Source organism: Onychostruthus taczanowskii, unplaced genomic scaffold (assembly GCF_017590055.1).
Source record: "Onychostruthus taczanowskii isolate IOZ18803 unplaced genomic scaffold, ASM1759005v1 scaffold32, whole genome shotgun sequence".
Classification (NCBI taxonomy): domain Eukaryota; kingdom Metazoa; phylum Chordata; class Aves; order Passeriformes; family Passeridae; genus Onychostruthus; species Onychostruthus taczanowskii.
Genome location: NW_024500572.1, coordinates 3,992,170 through 4,010,188, shown reverse-complemented (window position 1 = coordinate 4,010,188; position 18,019 = coordinate 3,992,170). Strand labels below are relative to the sequence as shown.

The window sequence follows — 18,019 nt, the reverse complement described above, 5'->3', positions numbered from 1 at the left end:
CGGGCAGGGCAAGCCCGGGGCGGGGCGGCGGCGCCGGGCGCTCCCGCCGCGCACCTGATGCCGCGGCGGGGACAGCGCTGGGGGGCTTTTGTTCGGCACGTTTTTCCTTTTTTTTTTTTTTTTTTCCCCCCTCCCCTTTTTTTCCGCCCGGCGATGCAGCAGCCGCTCGGTGCCACCGGCGTGTGCCGCCCCCGGAGCGCCCGTCCCCGCCGTGCACCATGGCAGAGGACAAAAGATGAGCGCCCTGATGGGGGTTTCGTTTGGGTTTATTTTTCGGAGGTTCCTGTAGAGCAGGTCCTTGTCACGGTGCTATCAGGGGCTCTTGCGGGGCTGTGCAGATGTGTGGACTCCTGGGCTGTGTGACATGTCATTGAATCACCAGGGGATCCCGGAGTGGTTGGGTTGGAAAGGACCTTAAGGACCATCTCATCCTATCCCTTTGCTGTGGGCAGATGTCCCTGGGCTTTGTTTTCCTATGCAGGAAGCCACGTTGTTTATGCCAAAGGCTGAAATTTAAAGGCTGGTCCATACCTGTGCTTTATGAAATTCCCACGGATTCCATTAACAGCACGAGGGAAGATCTTGGACACATGGGCAGGTGTCCAACACCACCACTCAGAGGTTCAGCTGTAGGACACCGTGATGCCTTAATTGACTGATTGCACAGGAGACAGGTCTGAAAAAAAAAGCAGAAAATAAAACAAGGCAGTGAAAGGTGCCGGGAAACAAAAGTGAGCCCGATGGAAGCAGTTTTATTGTTGAAGATAAGTGAGATGCGTTAGGGTTGGGGTTTTTTTAGCAGCTGGAGTTGGTCTGAGCACGTCTGTTCGTGCAGATGTGCGTGGGGATTACTGGAGCAAGACCAAGGACGGTGGCAAAATCAGAGAGGGATGTTCTGAACACACCAGGCTGCGGCTGATTTTTCAGTTCGCTGCTGAATTTCCCGATTTTGTTTTAATTTTAGGCCAGGCTGTTCCCAAATTACCTGGTGCCATCCTCTCCCTGTGTGTGCCTCCGTGGCACGCGCGAGGGAAGCTCTGGAGTGTGGGAAAATGGTGTGAACTGGCACAGCATGTCCTGGGAGAAGCGTGTTTGGATGTGGGGAAAGCAGCGGGGGGAGGCAGGAGAGGGTTTATTCCATTTTCATTTGAATAACGAGCATTGAATCATCTTTTCTGCTCAAGGGGGGGGGAAAAAATCCAGATGGCTGTGTGCTTGCAGGAAGGTTTTATTGCAGCTAATAGTGGTGTTTGCTAAGGACTGTGTACACAAAGGTAGAAGATCAAATACTTTTGTGGCAATGCCTGTTTATTTTGGGTATATGTGTTTTTCTGTGTTTTCGGTAGCCCCAGTAAGACCTGACACACTCGGGGACACGTCAGGCAGCATTTGCTTGGTGTTTGTTTCAGTACAGCACTTCATAATAGTAATTTTTCAATGGTCACTTGTAGCCTTTTATCCAGATTGCTTTAATCAGCATTTGTGTTCTCTGTTGGCATTGCTCTGTCTTCTCCTGAGCTGTCTTTTCAAACATCATTGGATTTTTTCAAGTGAAATCTTCATGCTTATTGCATCTGTCACTTCTGGGATTCACTCCAAGCGAAAGGCAGGGATTCAGTTTAATGGCAGTGAGGAGGAATGTGCAGGAGGGGGAAATATCAGCTTTTCTCTGGGTGATGCAGCACAGGGTGCCCAGCTCTGCCCTCGGTGACATCGTGGTGGCCACGTCCAACATTTGACTTAAATGGCTCATTAAACCAAAACGTTGTGTTGTGATTGGGAGGGAATTCATGCTCCTGGGTTTCGTTTGCTGATCGATTCCCAGGAATATCCCTGGGATGCCAGCTTCCCATTCTGAAGACACGAGCAAAACACTTCCTGGCCTGAGTTTGCAGCTCGGTGAGGTCATCAGTGCACCACTCCCAGGGCCAGGAATGTCCTCTTGGGCAAGCTCACAGGCACATTTTCACTTGACTTTTAAAGTCTGGTTTTGTTTGTTTTGATTTTGTTTTACTGAGGTTTTTGTGATAATCTCAGCCCTTCTCCGAGGATGTGTTGGAACAGAAACTCACTGAGGATTTGAAGTGCCCCAGTTTAAGCCTTTGCAGGGCATAGGAACAAGAATTAAATGTCTGTGTTCTCCTCTAGCTTGCTCCCTGTAGTCTCCCCCACTTAATATTTTTGGGCTGGCATATTCTGGTGGATAACTCTGAAATTGGTATGATTAGAAACTGCTTAGAGCTTCAGTTTAGGCAGCTCCTGGAGCCATGTGTGAAGAGCCAGGCTGCTGGTGGCCTGTGCTGAGTTTTTGTCACATTCTGCACTGTTGCTGGTGGTCGTGAACACCAAGTTAAAATGAAGCACAAAAAGGTTTTGGGCTTAGCTGAGTGACTCATGAAAGCAGCAGTGAAAGTTCATTTTTCTGGATGTGTTGGCTCCACCAGTATGGTTGGGAATTGTTTACTGGGCCCTTTCTTTTTATCTGTTAATAGGATTGCTTTGTTCTGCTTTTCCTCCAGTGAGTAACCCTGCAAAAAAATGGATTATTTGTTTCTTTTTGAGGTTATAATTGTTCAGTACATGACTTTTTGTGGCTTTTCTCATCTCAAACCACACATAGGCATGTGAAATACCAGCGTGACACAGAACTGCTCAGCTGCTCCCAGGTTCCACTGGCAGCTTTGCAGGGCTTGTCCTTGGAGGAACAAATTGTCTGGAGAGGATCCTAATGGAATATACCAGCCATTAGTTGTGTTTGTGGGGTTGTGTAGGGAATATAAATCCAATCAGGATTAATGGCTGCAGATAATAATGTAGCTGGAAAGTAGAAGGTGGCTGTGGGTGTGACAAATGGGTAATTTTACTTTATTCCCCTCCCATGAAATTCCTGATGCCAATAAGACAGGAGGGATCCCTTGGAGGAGACACCTCAAATGGAAGAGGATTTTGTGATGGAACATCCTGAAAACTTTAAAATCCTACTCTGTAGGTCAGGAAATTGACAGAGAAATACTGAAAATGACATCTGCTCCTGCCTCCAAAGGGAAAACCTGCGGGTTTTGACGGCTCTTGATGTGCCCGTGGTGGATGAAAGAGACCTCCTTGGTCTGGAAGTGACAAAACGTGGCCTTTTGGACCATTTCTCCTCTGTGCTGATGATTTAGAGGGAGAATCAAGGCAGAATCTAGGGAAAGGACAATTTTGTCAGCGTGACCACTTTGCTTCTTCAACACCACTGGCTTTGTCTCAGTCCATGTTTTATTGGTGATAACAATAAATGATCTCTAATCTGCTTTTTGCTGAGCCTGTGGTGACGTTTGAGGTCTGGCTCTTGGTGGGAGAAGTTGCAGTGACTCTGACATTAAACTGGGCCTCTCAGCCCAGCATAATTAGGTTTGTCTTGTTTTCCTTTTTTAATAATTGAATTTGAAAGAGCAGTGGAAATAAACCAGTGGTGGGATCTGACTTAAAGTGATTAAAGCTCAGCCTGATGCTGAGATGAGCTCACAGCTCTCCTTGGAGTGTTGCTGAGCTGTGCTTGAGGCCAAATTTTCCCCTTAGGAAGGACCAGGGTTTCCCTGTGGTTTTCCAGATTTTGGCTGCCATATATGTAGGAGCAAGCACATAGGTAATAATTCTTCTGAGCTGAATATTAAGGCACATTTCTGCACATTTTTTTAGCAGATGTGTCTGAGCAGGATTTCCTAAAACTCCATGGGAATGGTGTGCCTGAAACTACTCCTTGTTTGCATCCCTGTATGAACCTGGGCAGTGCATTGCACCTGCAGTTCCTGGTTTAAGTAATCCCTGGAAAATGGTGTTCAAATCACTCAGTTCTGAGTATTTGGAAATATGGGAACTTCCTCTCCCTCCCCCCTGGTTCTGCATATAGTTGCCATAGAGACCGTGTTCCGGAGTCCTTGAAAATCCATTGTTCCTCCCAAATAAACACAAAAATCTGCAGTATTAAAGCAGCACATTTTGCATCATCCCATTCCTAAGCATTCCTTCATCAGGAATTGTTGTGACAGGACAAGGAGCGATGGACTCAAACTGAAAAAGGGGAAATTTGACTTAGATTTAAGGAAGAAATTCTTCCCTGTGAGGGTGGCAAGGCCCTGGCACGAGGTGCCCAGAGCAGCTGTGTCTGCCCCATCCCTGGAAGTGTCCAGGGCCAGGCTGGATGGGGTTTGGAGCAACCTGGGCTAGTGGAAGGTGTCCCTGCCCATGGCAGGAGGTGGAATGGGTTGGGCTTTAAGGTCCCTGCTAACCCAAACCAGTTTGTAAACCTGATGAGGACTTGACATTTTACAGTGTGCCAGACCTGGATGCTGGACAAACTGATAATGGGTGTAATTAGCAGCTCCAGGGATTAGCAGCCAGTAACAAATTCAATCCTTGGGAAGCAGCATGTCCCTTGGGAACTGGGCAAACTGGCCATGCTGGGCAGATGATGGCTTGATAGGGAAGATTGTCATCAGCAAAGCCTCAATGCTCAGACACCTGCTCAGGGCTGGAATTACCTCCTAGAGTAGCTTTTTTTCCTCCCCTTTTCACTTTAAATACTTAAAAAGCCCTCATGGTTTGTTGCTTCCTGCTGGAATCTGGATCCCCCAGCTGACTCAGGGTGTCTGCTTGGCATTTCCTTGGCATTTTTCATCATACCTGTGTGAAACAGATTGGAATCCTTCCTTCCAAGCTGGGAATGTGAGGTGACACGTTTTACTCAGGGTCTGGCAGGTCCTAGGCTGGGAATACTTTTAGCACGTACTACTTGTAGCAGGTACTACTAAGTGGAGTTGTTGTTTTACACATGCTTCAGGTATTTGCCCCAGCACATATGGTGGGATGTGTACATGTGGATAAATGACTTTTAATTTCTTACTTAATTCCCTTCTGCAGTACTTATATTAATGATACCATAGTTTGGAGGCTGGAGGCCCAAAGCTGTCTCATTCAGAGCAGGAGGTGTATTGCATTTTTCTTAAGTTTCCAGTGATACTTTTTAAAGTTTATTTGAATTTTTGGATCTGCTGAGATCAATTTGCAAGGCAGGAGAGAATCCTGAGCCAACTTAGGCAAACACAAGTTGCCAGACATTCCTCTGCAATATATTCTGCTTTAGCACAGCCTGAAGGGTGGGCACAAAGCTCTTTTAGCTCAGTGTTGCTGTGCTTCCAGCATCTTTTTCTTGGCCACTGCCAGGAAAATTGCTCCTTTCTGGAACAGTTTGTTCTGTGTGGTGTTTAAAGGTGCTGCTGTTTAAGGTGGGTGCTCCTGGTTAGGGTCAGGCTACCCTGGGGTTATCTCTCTGTTCTTCCCTTGGCTCCCTGATGTTTCTTTTGGGGGTAAAGGTTATCTTTTTGTTTTTTGTATCCCTGCTTTGCCACGTCCATCTTCTGCTCTATTCAGGGTATTCTTAAGTGCTCTGCAAGCTCCCATAAAAACCAGCTGGGCTTATCTGGGTGTAATTCTGTTGTTTTGGCCGGGCTCCTCTGGAGCTGCTGGAAATGCCACAGGGATTCCCAAAGGACTGGAAGTGTGGGCTGCACGTGCAGCAACGTGACTGTCAAACCAAGAGGTAAGTAAAGCTTAAAGGTCATCAAGGCACAGGCTGTAATTCTTCACTGGAAACCAGTTCTCCAGCTGAGAGCAGCCAGCTGAAGGTGCAAGAATTCCCCAAGGAATCAGCCTTTGCCTAGTGTTGGGGTGGGTGTGATTCTCCCTGTCAGGGAAGCTCAGAGGTGGATGTGGGGCCACGGAGGTGTCAAGGACAGTGGCAGGAATCTGAAATCTGTCTTCACAACCTAGAATGTTTATTAAAGCTCCTTAATAGACTAAATCCACTTCCCTAAGTTAATTTTTGGTTTCTTCCCTGCCCAGAGAAATGGGAAAGGTGCTTTGTGTCACCCTTATGGTCTGACACCAGGTTGTGCCCCCTCATTGTTGTCCCGTGACAGGTCAGTGAGAAAGAACATCTGTAGGACAGAGGAAATGTGTTTGAACTTGGAAGCTTCTGCTAAAACAGTTGTTTGGGGGAGCTGTAATTGGCACCATGAGACAGGGATTTAAAATCAAGTTAGCAGATTGAACTATCTGGATTTGAGTTTCAGCCTCCTCCTGCCCCATCCTCCCTCCCCCAGCCCTGATTTCAAATTGCACGTTACGGAAACAGGACGGAATGACAATGGTGCTCTTGGAATTATAGGCTGCTTGGCCAGAAGAGCTGGCAGGACAGCAAATGGAAATGTGGAGAAACACACGCCAGTTCCAACTGGGAGCACTGAGATTCATTTTGCAGCTTGTTTGTACTGCATTAAAATCCGAGGTGTTGGCATTGTCCAGCCTGAACCTCCCACGTCCTGGGGTGAGGATGTTGTCTTGTCTTTGACAATTCACCGTTGTTGGGGTTATTTTGAGAACATTAAAAGCAGTTCAGTGTGGGGGCCTCACTCACCTGTTGGGGGGGTGTTGTTGAGAAGTGGAAGGTGTTACTCAGGTTGTGCCAGCCAAGCTCATTGTCACTTTTTGGAGCAGAGTGTGTCCACTCGAAATTCCAGTGTGATGGACCACACTGCTCAGTGCTCTACCTCCAGCCTACCTGAGATGTTCTCCAGGACTCCAGCCCATCCTGTGTGCTGTTACAGCAGGAGATGTGGTGTTATCCATGAGGTGCTGCCATTGCACTTGGTCATCCTGCTGCTCTCAGGTCGCATTCCCCAAGGCAGCTCCGCTTCTCCGCAGGCTCCCGGCGGGGCTGGGAGCTGTGCTCGGTCCAGCAGAGCTCAGAGCCACTGTGGTCAGGCCAGGTCATGTGGAGAACACTGCTCCTCGCTTGGTCAGTCTGACTCACTCTTGGCCAGGCTCTTTGGGAGCCTTGGTTGTGCTGATCTGTTGTTTCTGCCTTATTCTGGAGTTGGAAGGAATTTGTGTCCCAGTTAATTTGGTGTTTGGAGCAGAGGGTTCTGCAGGTCCTGGTTCCCTGATGGTGCAGTTCTCTAGGAGAACAGTGCTCTGGGACATGCAACCTTTTATCTGTGAGACTATTTACCTCTTAAAACACCTTTAATGTTTAGAATTTTTTCCTGTGGATGCCAAGGGATGTTGCAATTGAGGAATGAAAAACAGCTTATCTATTCCTCTGGGGATTGGGCTGGAGCCCTTCTGCTCTGGAGCCAGGCTGGGAGAGCTGGGGGTGCTCATCTGGAGAAGAAAAGGCTCCAAGGAGATCTTGGAGCTCCTTCCAGTGCCTAAAGGGGCTTCAGAAGAGCTGGAGAGGAACTTTGGACAAGGGACAACACCTTTTCTGTTAGAAAAAGGTGCTTGCTTGGTTGGTTTGGAATGCTGGGATCTGGTGGTGATTTGGTGAGAATTTCATGAAGCTGTGCTGGAGAACAGCTCTCTTTCTGTTCATAACCACCAACCTTTACCCAAAAAAAAAGAAAAGCCTCCAATGTATCTCAGGAATACAGTCTGGAAAATGCTGGCATGTAACCTTTGAGTGAGAGAGGAATCCAGCGGGTTGGGGCAGCAGCTCTGACCAGATTGCTACTTCCCTGTTAGCTCTGATAAGAGAACTAGGTCAGTGCTGGGGAGAAGCATTTTATCACTGGATTCCCTTTGCTGGAATCCTGGGAGAGCTGTGCACTCCTGCTTGTGTTTCCCTTGGGATCACAGCGTGGTCTGGAGCCCTGTTCTTCCCTCCTCCCCATGGGTGTCAGGAGCATCCCTGGGGCTGCTGTGGTGTCTCTGGCTGCAGCTGCCAGGGCTGTTGTTCAGGATATTGCTCTGTCTCCTGGCAGTGGATGGGATACACCGTGCAAAGAAATTTCTCTGGTGTTTATTCCAGTGGAAAAGAAAAGGAAGGATTTTTGGAGGGGATGATGTGAAAGGCCACGACCTTCTGTGGTCGGCTGCTGGAACAGCGGTGTCGGAGGTGGGAGTGTGTGGGAGGTTTCCCTTTCCTTGTCCAGTAAAAAGCTTCTGTGGTGTCCAACCACTGTGCAACTGTCTGTGCTGGCAGCAAAAGAAGAAGCTGAAATGCAGGGATCACAGAATCTTAGAATGGTTTGGGTCAGAAGGGACCTTAAAGCTGATCTCATTCCCCACCCTGCCATGGGCAGGGACACCTTCCGTACTCCAGCCTGGATTTGAATGCACTAGGGCACCTGGAATGTTCAATCCCTGCACTCCTAGCCCTTTATTTTGTATGCTACTTGCCTTTATGAGGTTTTGTCCTGAGTTTTAATCCTTTGTTTTTATCTCCACTTTGCTCTCCTCTTTTCATTTTAATACCCCTTTTTGTCCAGCTTATGGTAACATCCCCCACCCCCTATGAGGTGGGGCAGCTTTAGTGCCAGCTGACAGAGGATGCTCTAAAAGATACAAACCCAAAAGAAGAGGTTGTTTGCAGGCTGCTGCTCCAGTGCAGCAGAACTCCCATTCCTGCTGGTGTCTCCCTTTGCTGGTTCCCCATCACTCTATGGCTCCTGCTGAATTATTTCATGTAATGATTTTTGTGTGCATTCATTGCTCTGCCTTTCTGGTAGATGACACAGATTAAATGAAGCCAGACAACGCTCTCAGTTCGGGGTAATGACTTTAACTGCGGCGTCCTTTTGTCACTGCAAATTATGGTCAATGATGTAATGCTGGATGTGGAGATACAGTGACAGAGTGTGGGAGGGGTAAGATCATCCCAGAAGGGTTTGGCTTGGAAGGGAGCTTCAAGCTCATCTCATTCCACCTCCCTGCCACAGGCAGGGATACCTTCCACAACCAGGTGATTCCCCAAAAAGATTAATTATTTATCCCTGGAAATCCTGAAGTGAAAATAGCCCCAGGGGGGAGATGTGAGACGAGCACACACAGGTAAACCCTCAGGAAATAACGAGTCCTTGGTGATCCTGGAAGATTTGAGCTCTACAGACACTTCTGACTCAAGAGTTCTTCACATTCTGAAGGTTTTCATATGATCATTTCAGGTTACAGCTCTGAAATCCAGAGTTGTATCAAGTGTTTCACAGGTTGCAGCCAACACCTTGCACTTTGTCCAGAACAGAAATTTCAGTTTATTCAAAGTTTGGGTTGTGTTACATTTTTGAATGTGCTGGACTCCCCAGTTGAGATATAATCAAATTCCCTGGTAGTTTGTGGTTTAGGTTCCCATCCCAAAATAGAATCTTGCCAGTGGTAGAACAGCTGGAAATTTCAGTATTAAGTTCATATTCCAGCTTTTTGTCTTTAAAATGAAGTGAAATCAGATGGCAGGGTCTTGCTCAACCTAGGCTCAAGTAACCAAAGGCTGAAAATAATCTGCACACAAATATGATGTGTTTTGGAATTGTGACCATCTGTAGTAGTGTTCACCTTTGTTTTAAATAACTCTGAACAGCTGAAAACAACAGTTCTGTCAGCAATGGACTGGATATGGATTGATTGGAAAAGGGATACACAGAGGGACTGGAGTTGTGTTTAAAAGCACAGAAACTGCATCAAGGCATTCGTGGCTGTTCCCTTTTTCTGCTTTCATGTGAAGTTGTAGGGTGAGCTGAACTTTTTGTGGCCATGTGACATTTTTTCCCCCCACTTCCTTCTTTGCTCAATTCTTGCAAGGTTTCGAATCACGAGACTGAGTTCTTTGGTTCCTTGGATCCTTGGAGAGGGAGATGAAGTTCTCCAAGAGCATGGAGGAACAGGACAGGAGGGAATGGGTTCAAACTGAACAAGGGTAGGTTTAGATGAGAAATTAGGAGAAATTGTTCCCTGTGAGGGTGGTGAGGCCCAGGGTGCCCAGAGAAGCTGTGGCTGCCCCATCCCTGGTCCAGGGCCAGGTTTGACAGGGCTTGGAGCAAAGGTGTCCCTGCCCATGGCAGGGGGTGGAACTGGGTGAGCTTTAATGCCTCTTCCAACCCAAACCAAATCATTCTGGGATTTTATTATACTGATTCCTCCTCCAGCCTTGCTGGTGACATGCTGGTGACAGTGGTGGAAGATTTCCCTGGAATAGGTGTGCAGCTGGACTGAGCCCAGGGCAGGTGTGTCCCTGTCACTGGGCATGGCCCTGGGTCACTGAGAACCCCAGAGCTTTCACAGCCAAGGCTCTGGAGTGAAAAAATGCCAGAAGGGAGCAATTAGGAAAAAACCTGGAGGTCTCTGTGCCTTTTCTCAGCGGGTGCAGCTCTTGGCTCAGGAGCCATCCTTGCCATGAGGAGCACGAGGGGATGGAGGTGTTTTAATGGCCTCAAACCCTCTGAATGCCTCTGTCCTCCCTTCCAGTGAGCCTCTCCACCTTATCTTCCATAGGATGTTCAAAGTGCTCCCAGGAAGGAATTAGCAGATTCCTTGTGGGCTTTTCTCTGGTGCTTATCTCCATGATGGCAAACTGCTCTGCAGATGTGGCTCAGCCCTGCTCCCAGAGGGTGTTCTCTCCATGCCAGGGGCAGCTTGCAACATCCATGGCCTGGTTTGGGTTTAGGATTGTAACACACTTCTAGATTTTTTTGTAAAACCAGCTCTGAGCACAGAGCTGGTTTGCTGGTGAGGTTTTGCTGATGAGGCCCAAGTGGCTCAGCCCACCTGAGGCCTCACAGTTGGTATTTGGGAATCCTCTGGGCTTTCCCATGTTGCAGTTTCACTAATGGAACCCTGTCCATGCTGACCCCAGCACCCCATCCATCCCAGAACACCATTCATAATTGCTGCTGGTGCACTGCCTATAGAATTATTGATGTTGGAAAAGACCTTTAAGATCATCAAGTCCAACCATTGACCTCTTAATTTTTATTTTTCTTAATCTCCTTCTCATTTTTAAACAATCATGACTGGATTCCAAAGCTCCTCAGCAAGGCTCAGACTGGGAGTTTGGGGATTCACCATCAACAGCTGCAACTTGACTTTTTCCACTTAAGGAAGAGCCTTTCCAGTCCCAAGTACTTTTCTAAATGCTGTTCTTCCTATTCACTGGATTTGTATCTCCTCACCCCCCTTAACAGTAGCCTCTGGCTGTCTGGCTTCAACTGGCCTTTTATTCCAATGCCTCCCTTTCCAGAAGGGATCACAATCACATGGGCTGAGCAGGATTTTGCCATTAGTGGGGGGTTTTCCTGTAAGTGTTCCCTAGCAGGATGCATTTCCTCTTGCATAAGCAGGCTGCAAACCCTCCGAAGCCACAGAAATCCATCTGTTGGATTCTTGAGACAGATAAATCCTTTATAAACAGGAAAATGGGCAAACTCATGGTAGCTCTTGTGACACATCGTGATGGGAGATCAGAAAGGAGCGGAATGAAAAGTGTCCCTGTGCGGCGTCCAGCCTTTCCAGGGTCCTTTCAAAAGCTGCCACAAGGGCTGGGCTGTTCAGAGGGCACAGACTGGCAGATGAACCCAAAGTTTTGGTAAAATTCAGCTGGAAGTCACTCAGGGAGGGAATAAATAAGAGGTTTGAAGGCTCGTTCCTCTGTCCCCACCAAGATGCCGTGTGTGGCCGAGCGGAATCCAGGAGCTCAGCAGCCGTAGATCTGTCAGCACTTCTATTGTGGAGGCCTTTGCAGGGTGTCCAAAGCTTCTGTTTTAATTTTGCTGAGGGTTGTAACTCTGGCTAAATTTAAAGGCCTTTCAGCTCCCAGTCAGGAGGTTTTAAATCCTCTAATTTTGCACTTTACCCCCCAAAAATATATTCTGTCTAGCAAGTGGGTAGGGAGTTCCTTAGCCAACATTTGACAGCATAGATAATGATCTAATTAACTTATTTTTTTAATGCTCATGTTTCCAGTTCACTTCCTAAGAGAAAATCCCCAGCACAGCCCCATTAGCCATGGATACACTTCCTTACCCACTTGGGTATTTCCAAAGTCACTTCTCAAGGTTCCCCGAACCACCCAGGTCATCCTTTTGCAAGTGTGATAGAGGCTGAATCAGCCTTTCCTTAGGCTGAATCATCTCAGGTGTTGCTGTCTCACTTGGTAATCCTAAAAGTGGCACAAAAATACATGGACCTGTTAGAGCAGGTCCAGGGGAGGCCACGGAGCTGCTCTGAGGGCTGGAGCCCCTCTGCTCTGGAGCCAGGCTGGGAGAGCTGGCGGTGTTCACCTGGACAGGAGAAGGCTCCAGGGAGACCTTAGAGCCATTTCCAGTGCCTAAAGGGACTCCAGGAGAGCTGGAGAGGGACTTTGGATAAAGGATGGAGTGACAGGACAAGGGAGAATGGCTTTAAGACAAAAGAGGGTAGATTTAGATGGGATACTGGGAAGAAATTCCTATGAAGGTGGTGAGGCCCTGGCTCAGGTTTCCCAGAGAAGCTGTGATGCCCCTGATCCCAAGGCCAGGCTGGGAGGTGTCCCTGCCCATGGCAGGGGGTGGAATAGGATGACCTTTCAGGATCCTTCCAAACCTTTCCATGAATTGGCCAGGCCTGGAGCTGCTGCCTGTGACCCTGCTGAGAGAACCTGCAGCAACCAAACCGAGCTGTGGATTTTCTTGGAGATGGATGAGGAGGAAGAGGAGAAGAGAGGGCATCCTTTGCACGGCAGGATTGAGAAGCAAAGAGGAAACTAAACACTCTTCCCATTTAGGGACAATCTGTGGCAGGGCTAGGACTCTTTTTGGGGCGCTCAGGCTCCCTCTCCCCCCGTTGGGTTTTTCACCTGCTCTCCCTGGTGAGCTGGAAGAGTCGCAGCCGCTGCTCCTTCCAACCACGACCAGCACATTCCCCCCTCCTTCTCCTTGGAGAGCTGCCAGATCAAAATGGCTCTGATCCAACGCCAAGAATCACTCCCTTTGCTATGGAAATGAGCACTTGGAGGCTGCTCACCATGTGTTGATCAGAGAGTTCCTGCTAAGGATGATGAGCTGTAGGTGGGGAAGAGGGCAGGGAAGGTGTGTTCCAACAGATCCCTTTGGAACAAATGAGGATATTTTTGGAGGCATCTGAACTCTCTGCATTTTTAAAAAGTCATTTATAGAAAACCGAATGATTACCCTTTGCATCAGAGGGTGAAAATGAGGGAAATCAAGTAGCTGGATTTCACCATGGGGTAAAGAGTTTCTCTTCTGTGAAAGTGCAAGGGGTGACAGATCCCCAGCATCTGATATTTGAAATTTAATATTTTTTTCCTGCTGTTCTGGTATTGATCAAGTGAAGAAGTGTTACAGTTATCCAAGTGATACAAATAATCCTTTGTAACCATCACACCTGAATTGCCAGCACTGGAGCAGCCCCATTCCCAGCCCCCCTGGCTTTGTGGGATGTGATTCCAGGCAATTTGCTGTGCTGGCTCAGCACGACAAGTTCAAACCTTCTCTTTACCTTCTTCCCAACAATCTGATTTTAATCTGGATTCACAGCAGGGTGGGAATGTTGCCAGGGGGTGAACACTCCTGGAAATCCACCGTGCACAAAGCAGGAGCCTTTTCCCTGCTCCTGGATGAGTTGTGCAGGCAGGGTTTGCTGCAGGGGGTGGGACAGGGCCGAGGGAGAACATTCCCAATATCCTGGGGGTGGCCTGGGGTCACCTGGAATGGTGGGAAAATGGGGGTGATGCTGCTCTTGCATGGTGCTCACTGCCAGACCTGGCCATGGACTCAGAGGTTCAGCTGAGCCTTCCCAGCTCTGGGAGGAGCCCTCAGGATGGAATTGTGTGACAGGGCTCGGAATGAGTCGACACAAATCAGTAACTGGGCGTGGAACTGCATTTTTTATGGTGTGTCTTAACTGAACCTTGAGACTTCAGCATTTCTTGGCATTTGGGCATCTTGGAGTTGAAATTCACCTTTTCTTTGTGCATGATTTGGTGAGGCTGGGATCGTGCTGGAAGTGTCCAGGGCCAGGTTGGATAGGAGTAGTGCAAGGTGTCCCTGCCTATGGCAGGAGGTGGAAGTGGATGAGTTTTAAGGTCCCTTCCAACCCAAACCATTCCATGATTTTAGTTAGTGCTCTCACCTGCTGGCTGGAGCTGGAGAGCAGCTCCTGGTTTATGACTTCCATCACACTCGGGTGTTCTGGGGTGTGTCCAGCGTGGAACAGGCCTTTGATTTGTGCTCTGAGGGAAAGAAAGTTCATTACATAATTCCAGTAATGGAAGTAGAGAGGAAGCCTAAGCTCAGCTGCAATAGGATAGAAATCATTAACAATTTCCATATAGCTCTTTTCTGTGGACACTTAAACACCTCATTTCTTCCCAAAATTTTGCATTTAAAACCTATTTTTTTCTTAAACATTCTTAATTCTCTTTAAAATATCAGTATGGCAGAGGTACTGTGGGGAACCCCTACCTGCTCTCCGTGGCTGGGAATGACCACGGAGCCCATGGAGCATGAAGGCCTCCACCCCACACCTGGGACAGGTGTCCCCACCACAAAACTGACCCCAAATCCATATGAACTGGGCACACTGGTGGCTCCAGTGGCACTGGTACATCCCTGTCCCAGCAGCTGAGCCACTGTGGAAGTGACCAGTGCCAGTTCCCAAGTGGGCTCTGGTGCAAAACAGATGCTCTGCTCCTTCTCCCTTATCTCTGCAGAACTGGAGAGTTTCACTGCAGAGCTGTCTGTTTCGTTAATTGGAACATTTCCCTCCTCTTCAAACACATTCCGTGGCATTTCCCGGCTCTGATGAGCGCTTCCCTGCAGTTATCCCGCTTTTTGTCGTGGTTAATTTTTTATTTCACCTCCCAGACTACAAAACAGCCATCAAGCTCTTTGCTTCCCTGCGAAGCCTTTGCAGTCACAGACAGCCCTGCGAGCTTTCATCACCTTTGCAGCAGACAGCCTGGGAGCAGGGATTTGGGATAGAACCACATTCCCAGTCTCTCACTCTGGAACATTGCGCTGGAGTGAGGAGCTCTGGGGACTGAGCAGTTTTTCCCAGCCTCTCCATGTGCTTGGGGACCTTCTGGGAGGAGAGATAGGAGGTGGACTCTGCTTATTTTTATTTTTTCCCTTTTTTTGGTTGTTTTTTTTTTTTGCTATCCCCAGAGACTGGGACAGAAATATTTTTCCCATATGTAAAAGCAAGATGCTGTATGGAGGCTCCTCTTCTGCTCCATCTTCTCTGAGGGAGAAAGTCTGGGATGATGGGAAAAGCCCTTCCCAGATGTGAGGGCTCCACAGGTTGTATCCCTAGTCCAAGGTTGGTGTTGTGCCTGTGTCTTCTCCCAGGTGCTGGAATTTTCCATACCAATTCCCTTTCCGTCTATTCTAACTCCAGCATTCTTGAAAATAATTTTTCTCAAGAAATGCTACAGACACACCAAGTTAATTGGAGTCATTAACTTGTTTCCATTACTCCTTTCTGCCTAGGAAACAAATTTTTTTAGGGTGATTTTGGAGTTAGAAGAAAGAACTGGAAGCTAGGGAACATGTGGAACCACTTCACAGGAACACCGGATTTTGAGAGCTTGCATTTTTATTTACATCTTCTGGACCCTGTCTGACTTGAAAGTAAACAAGTTCAATCCAAGACTAGATTTATCCCTGAAAATATGTGGAGACTTGTCTAAAAACTGCTTTTGGGATTAGGAACTTCCTTTACTGCAGTCAGGGAACACATTTACAGTGGGGAAATTAATGCTTAACTGGCAAATTCTGTAAAAGCCCCCTGGAAATGCAGTTGGGTTGGGTTGGGTGCAAAACAACCTTAAATTTTAGTTAATAAAAGAAGGAAAAAGCAAAGCTGGCTGAGAACTTGGCAGGTCTTAAGGTGGAGGTGGAAGTGTCCAAGGCCAGGTTGGATGGGGCTTGGAACAACCTGGGATAGTGGAAGGTGTCCCTGCCCGTGGCAGGGGGTGGAATGGGATCAATTTTAAGGTCTTTGGTGCCAAGAGGACGGTGCCAGACTCTTTCCAGTGCCAAACAACAGCATGAGGAGCAATGGCCATAAACTAAACCATGTGGAATTCCACCTCAACATGAGGAAGAACCTCTTCCCATGGAGGGTGGCCGAGCACTGGAACTGCCCAGGGAGGGCATGGAATCTCCCTGTCTGGAGAAATCCCAACCCACCTGGATGCATTCCTGTGTCACCTGCTCTGGGTGACCCTGCTGTGGCAGAGGGCTGGACTGGGTGATCTCCAGAGATCCCTTCCCCCCCCAACCATTCTGGGATTCTTCCAACCCAAACCATTCCACCATTCTACCAACAGCGAGCGAATCCGTGTTTCCGCGTTGCCGAAAGCGCGTCCGTGGAGCCGATGAGAACATCCAGTGCTGATCCTTGTCCGGGAATCTCCTGGACAAGCAGGACATCCTTTCCATGCAACTGACCCTCTCCTTTTGCATTTTGTGTGCAGACACGATGAGGCGGGTGGTACGACAGAGCAAATTCCGGCACGTCTTCGGCCAGGCGGTGAAGAACGACCAGTGCTACGACGACATCCGCGTGTCCCGCGTCACCTGGGACAGCTCCTTCTGCGCCGTCAACCCCCGCTTCGTGGCCATCATCGTGGATGCCAGCGGTGGGGGAGCCTTCCTGGTGCTGCCTCTGCACAAGGTAAGTGCTGCTGGGATGTTTCTTGAGTTGCCTGCTCGGCTGTGCTGTCGTCGCGGCGTTTCTTCGGGAATGATGAAGGCTGTGGTGACAGCGGCTGCTCAGTGGTGCCATGTATGAATGTGTTTAATGTCTGTAATCAGTCTGATGCTTTCTGTACGTTAAACACAACAAACAAGCTGTTTGCTTGACTCATCTGAGCTGATTCTGGCAGAACTTTCCACGTAGAATTGTATTTTAGATGCCTTTTTATGATCAAGTCTGGTTTTTCTACTGTCAGGGATTCAGCTTTTTTTTTTAACCACTTGAATCTAACTGCTCCTTGCAGAGTTAAACCAGGAACCACCTGAGCCCAGCTGCTTCTTGGAAGTTAAACCAGGAACTATCTGAATCTAGCTGCTCCTTGCAGAATTCATTCAGGAATGCATCTGAGCCCAACTGCTCCTTGCAGATTTAATTCAGGAATACACCTGAGCCAAATTGCCCCTTGCAGCCCCACATTGGAGGGATGCAAAGGAATCAGCTGGTTCCAAGGAGGGCATTCCTGTTGCCCCTGGTCCTGAATGGAAAAGTCACATCCATCTTCTGGAGGAGATTCTTCTCATCTCTTTCTGTAATGCTTAACCAGCAAATTCTTGTGATCAAAAGACTTTTTTTGCAACATTCTTTTCTCTGTGACCCTCAAACTCCTCTCTTAAGCCTGTGGTTAAGTTGTCCCCAGTCTGTCATCAGTTCCCAGCTCCACTTCCAGATCTGCCCTGTGGAATACAGAATTAGTGCCCAGGATCAGCACAACTTCGACCCGGCCAGGGCAGAGCCGAGGCAGCGACGTCTCCGTCGTGTTAAGCAAAGCCAAACCCCAACCTCCCAAAATAGCTCAGCTTGCTGCTCTGATGAGAGCCCTTCCCTGCTTAGGGCTCATCCTCAGGCCACGTGTCCTCCTCCTGCCTGGACCACGCGTGGTGGCACTGCCCTGGATTAGGAATTCCTCGTTCAGCTGCATCACAGCACAGATGCTGACAGCTGGGCGTGTGCATCCCTCTTTTCCTCTCTTATATCCCAATGTTTGGAGCACAAATCTGATGATGGAGATTGGGGGCTCAGCCTGGAGGAAAGGAGGGTCAGGGAGGACCCTCTGGTTCTCCACAAATCCCTGACAGGAGGGGACAGCCAGTGGGGGTCAGGCTGTGCTCCCAGGGAACAGGGACAGACCCAGAGGGAACAGCCTCAAGTTGTGTAAAAGGAGGTTTAGACTGGATATTGTGGAGAATTTCTTCATGGAAAGGGTTCTCAGGCATTGGAACAGGCTGCCCTGAGCAGTGATGGAGTCCCCATCCCTGGAGGGATTTCAAAGCCTTGTGGATGTGGCACTTGGGGACATGATGGCCTTGGCAGTGCTGGGGGAACAGTTGGACTCAGAGGGCTTTTCCAACGTTAATGATGCCATGATTCTGTGTTTTCTCAGTCCCTGGCAGAAATTCCTGTTATTTCTGAGTGCCCTTTTGGCATTTTTAAGTACCATCTTTGGTGTTATTTT

The 18,019-nt window shown here is 48.4% G+C and overlaps 1 protein-coding gene across 4 annotated transcripts in view; it reads left to right on the top strand.

Moving 5' to 3' along the window:
* Positions 1 to 18,019, top strand: part of CORO1C (coronin 1C) — a 45,994-nt gene that overhangs the window by 7,101 nt on the left and 20,874 nt on the right. For 3 of the 4 annotated variants that reach the window (XM_041410370.1, XM_041410371.1, XM_041410372.1), the window contains exon 2: positions 16,286 to 16,485. In XM_041410370.1, the coding sequence (XP_041266304.1) occupies positions 16,291 to 16,485 (195 nt within the window). In that variant the 5' untranslated portion in view covers positions 16,286 to 16,290. Of the gene's footprint in view, positions 1 to 5,558; positions 5,582 to 16,285; positions 16,486 to 18,019 lie in introns of those variants that run through there. The other variant, XM_041410373.1, reaches the window with a different exon arrangement.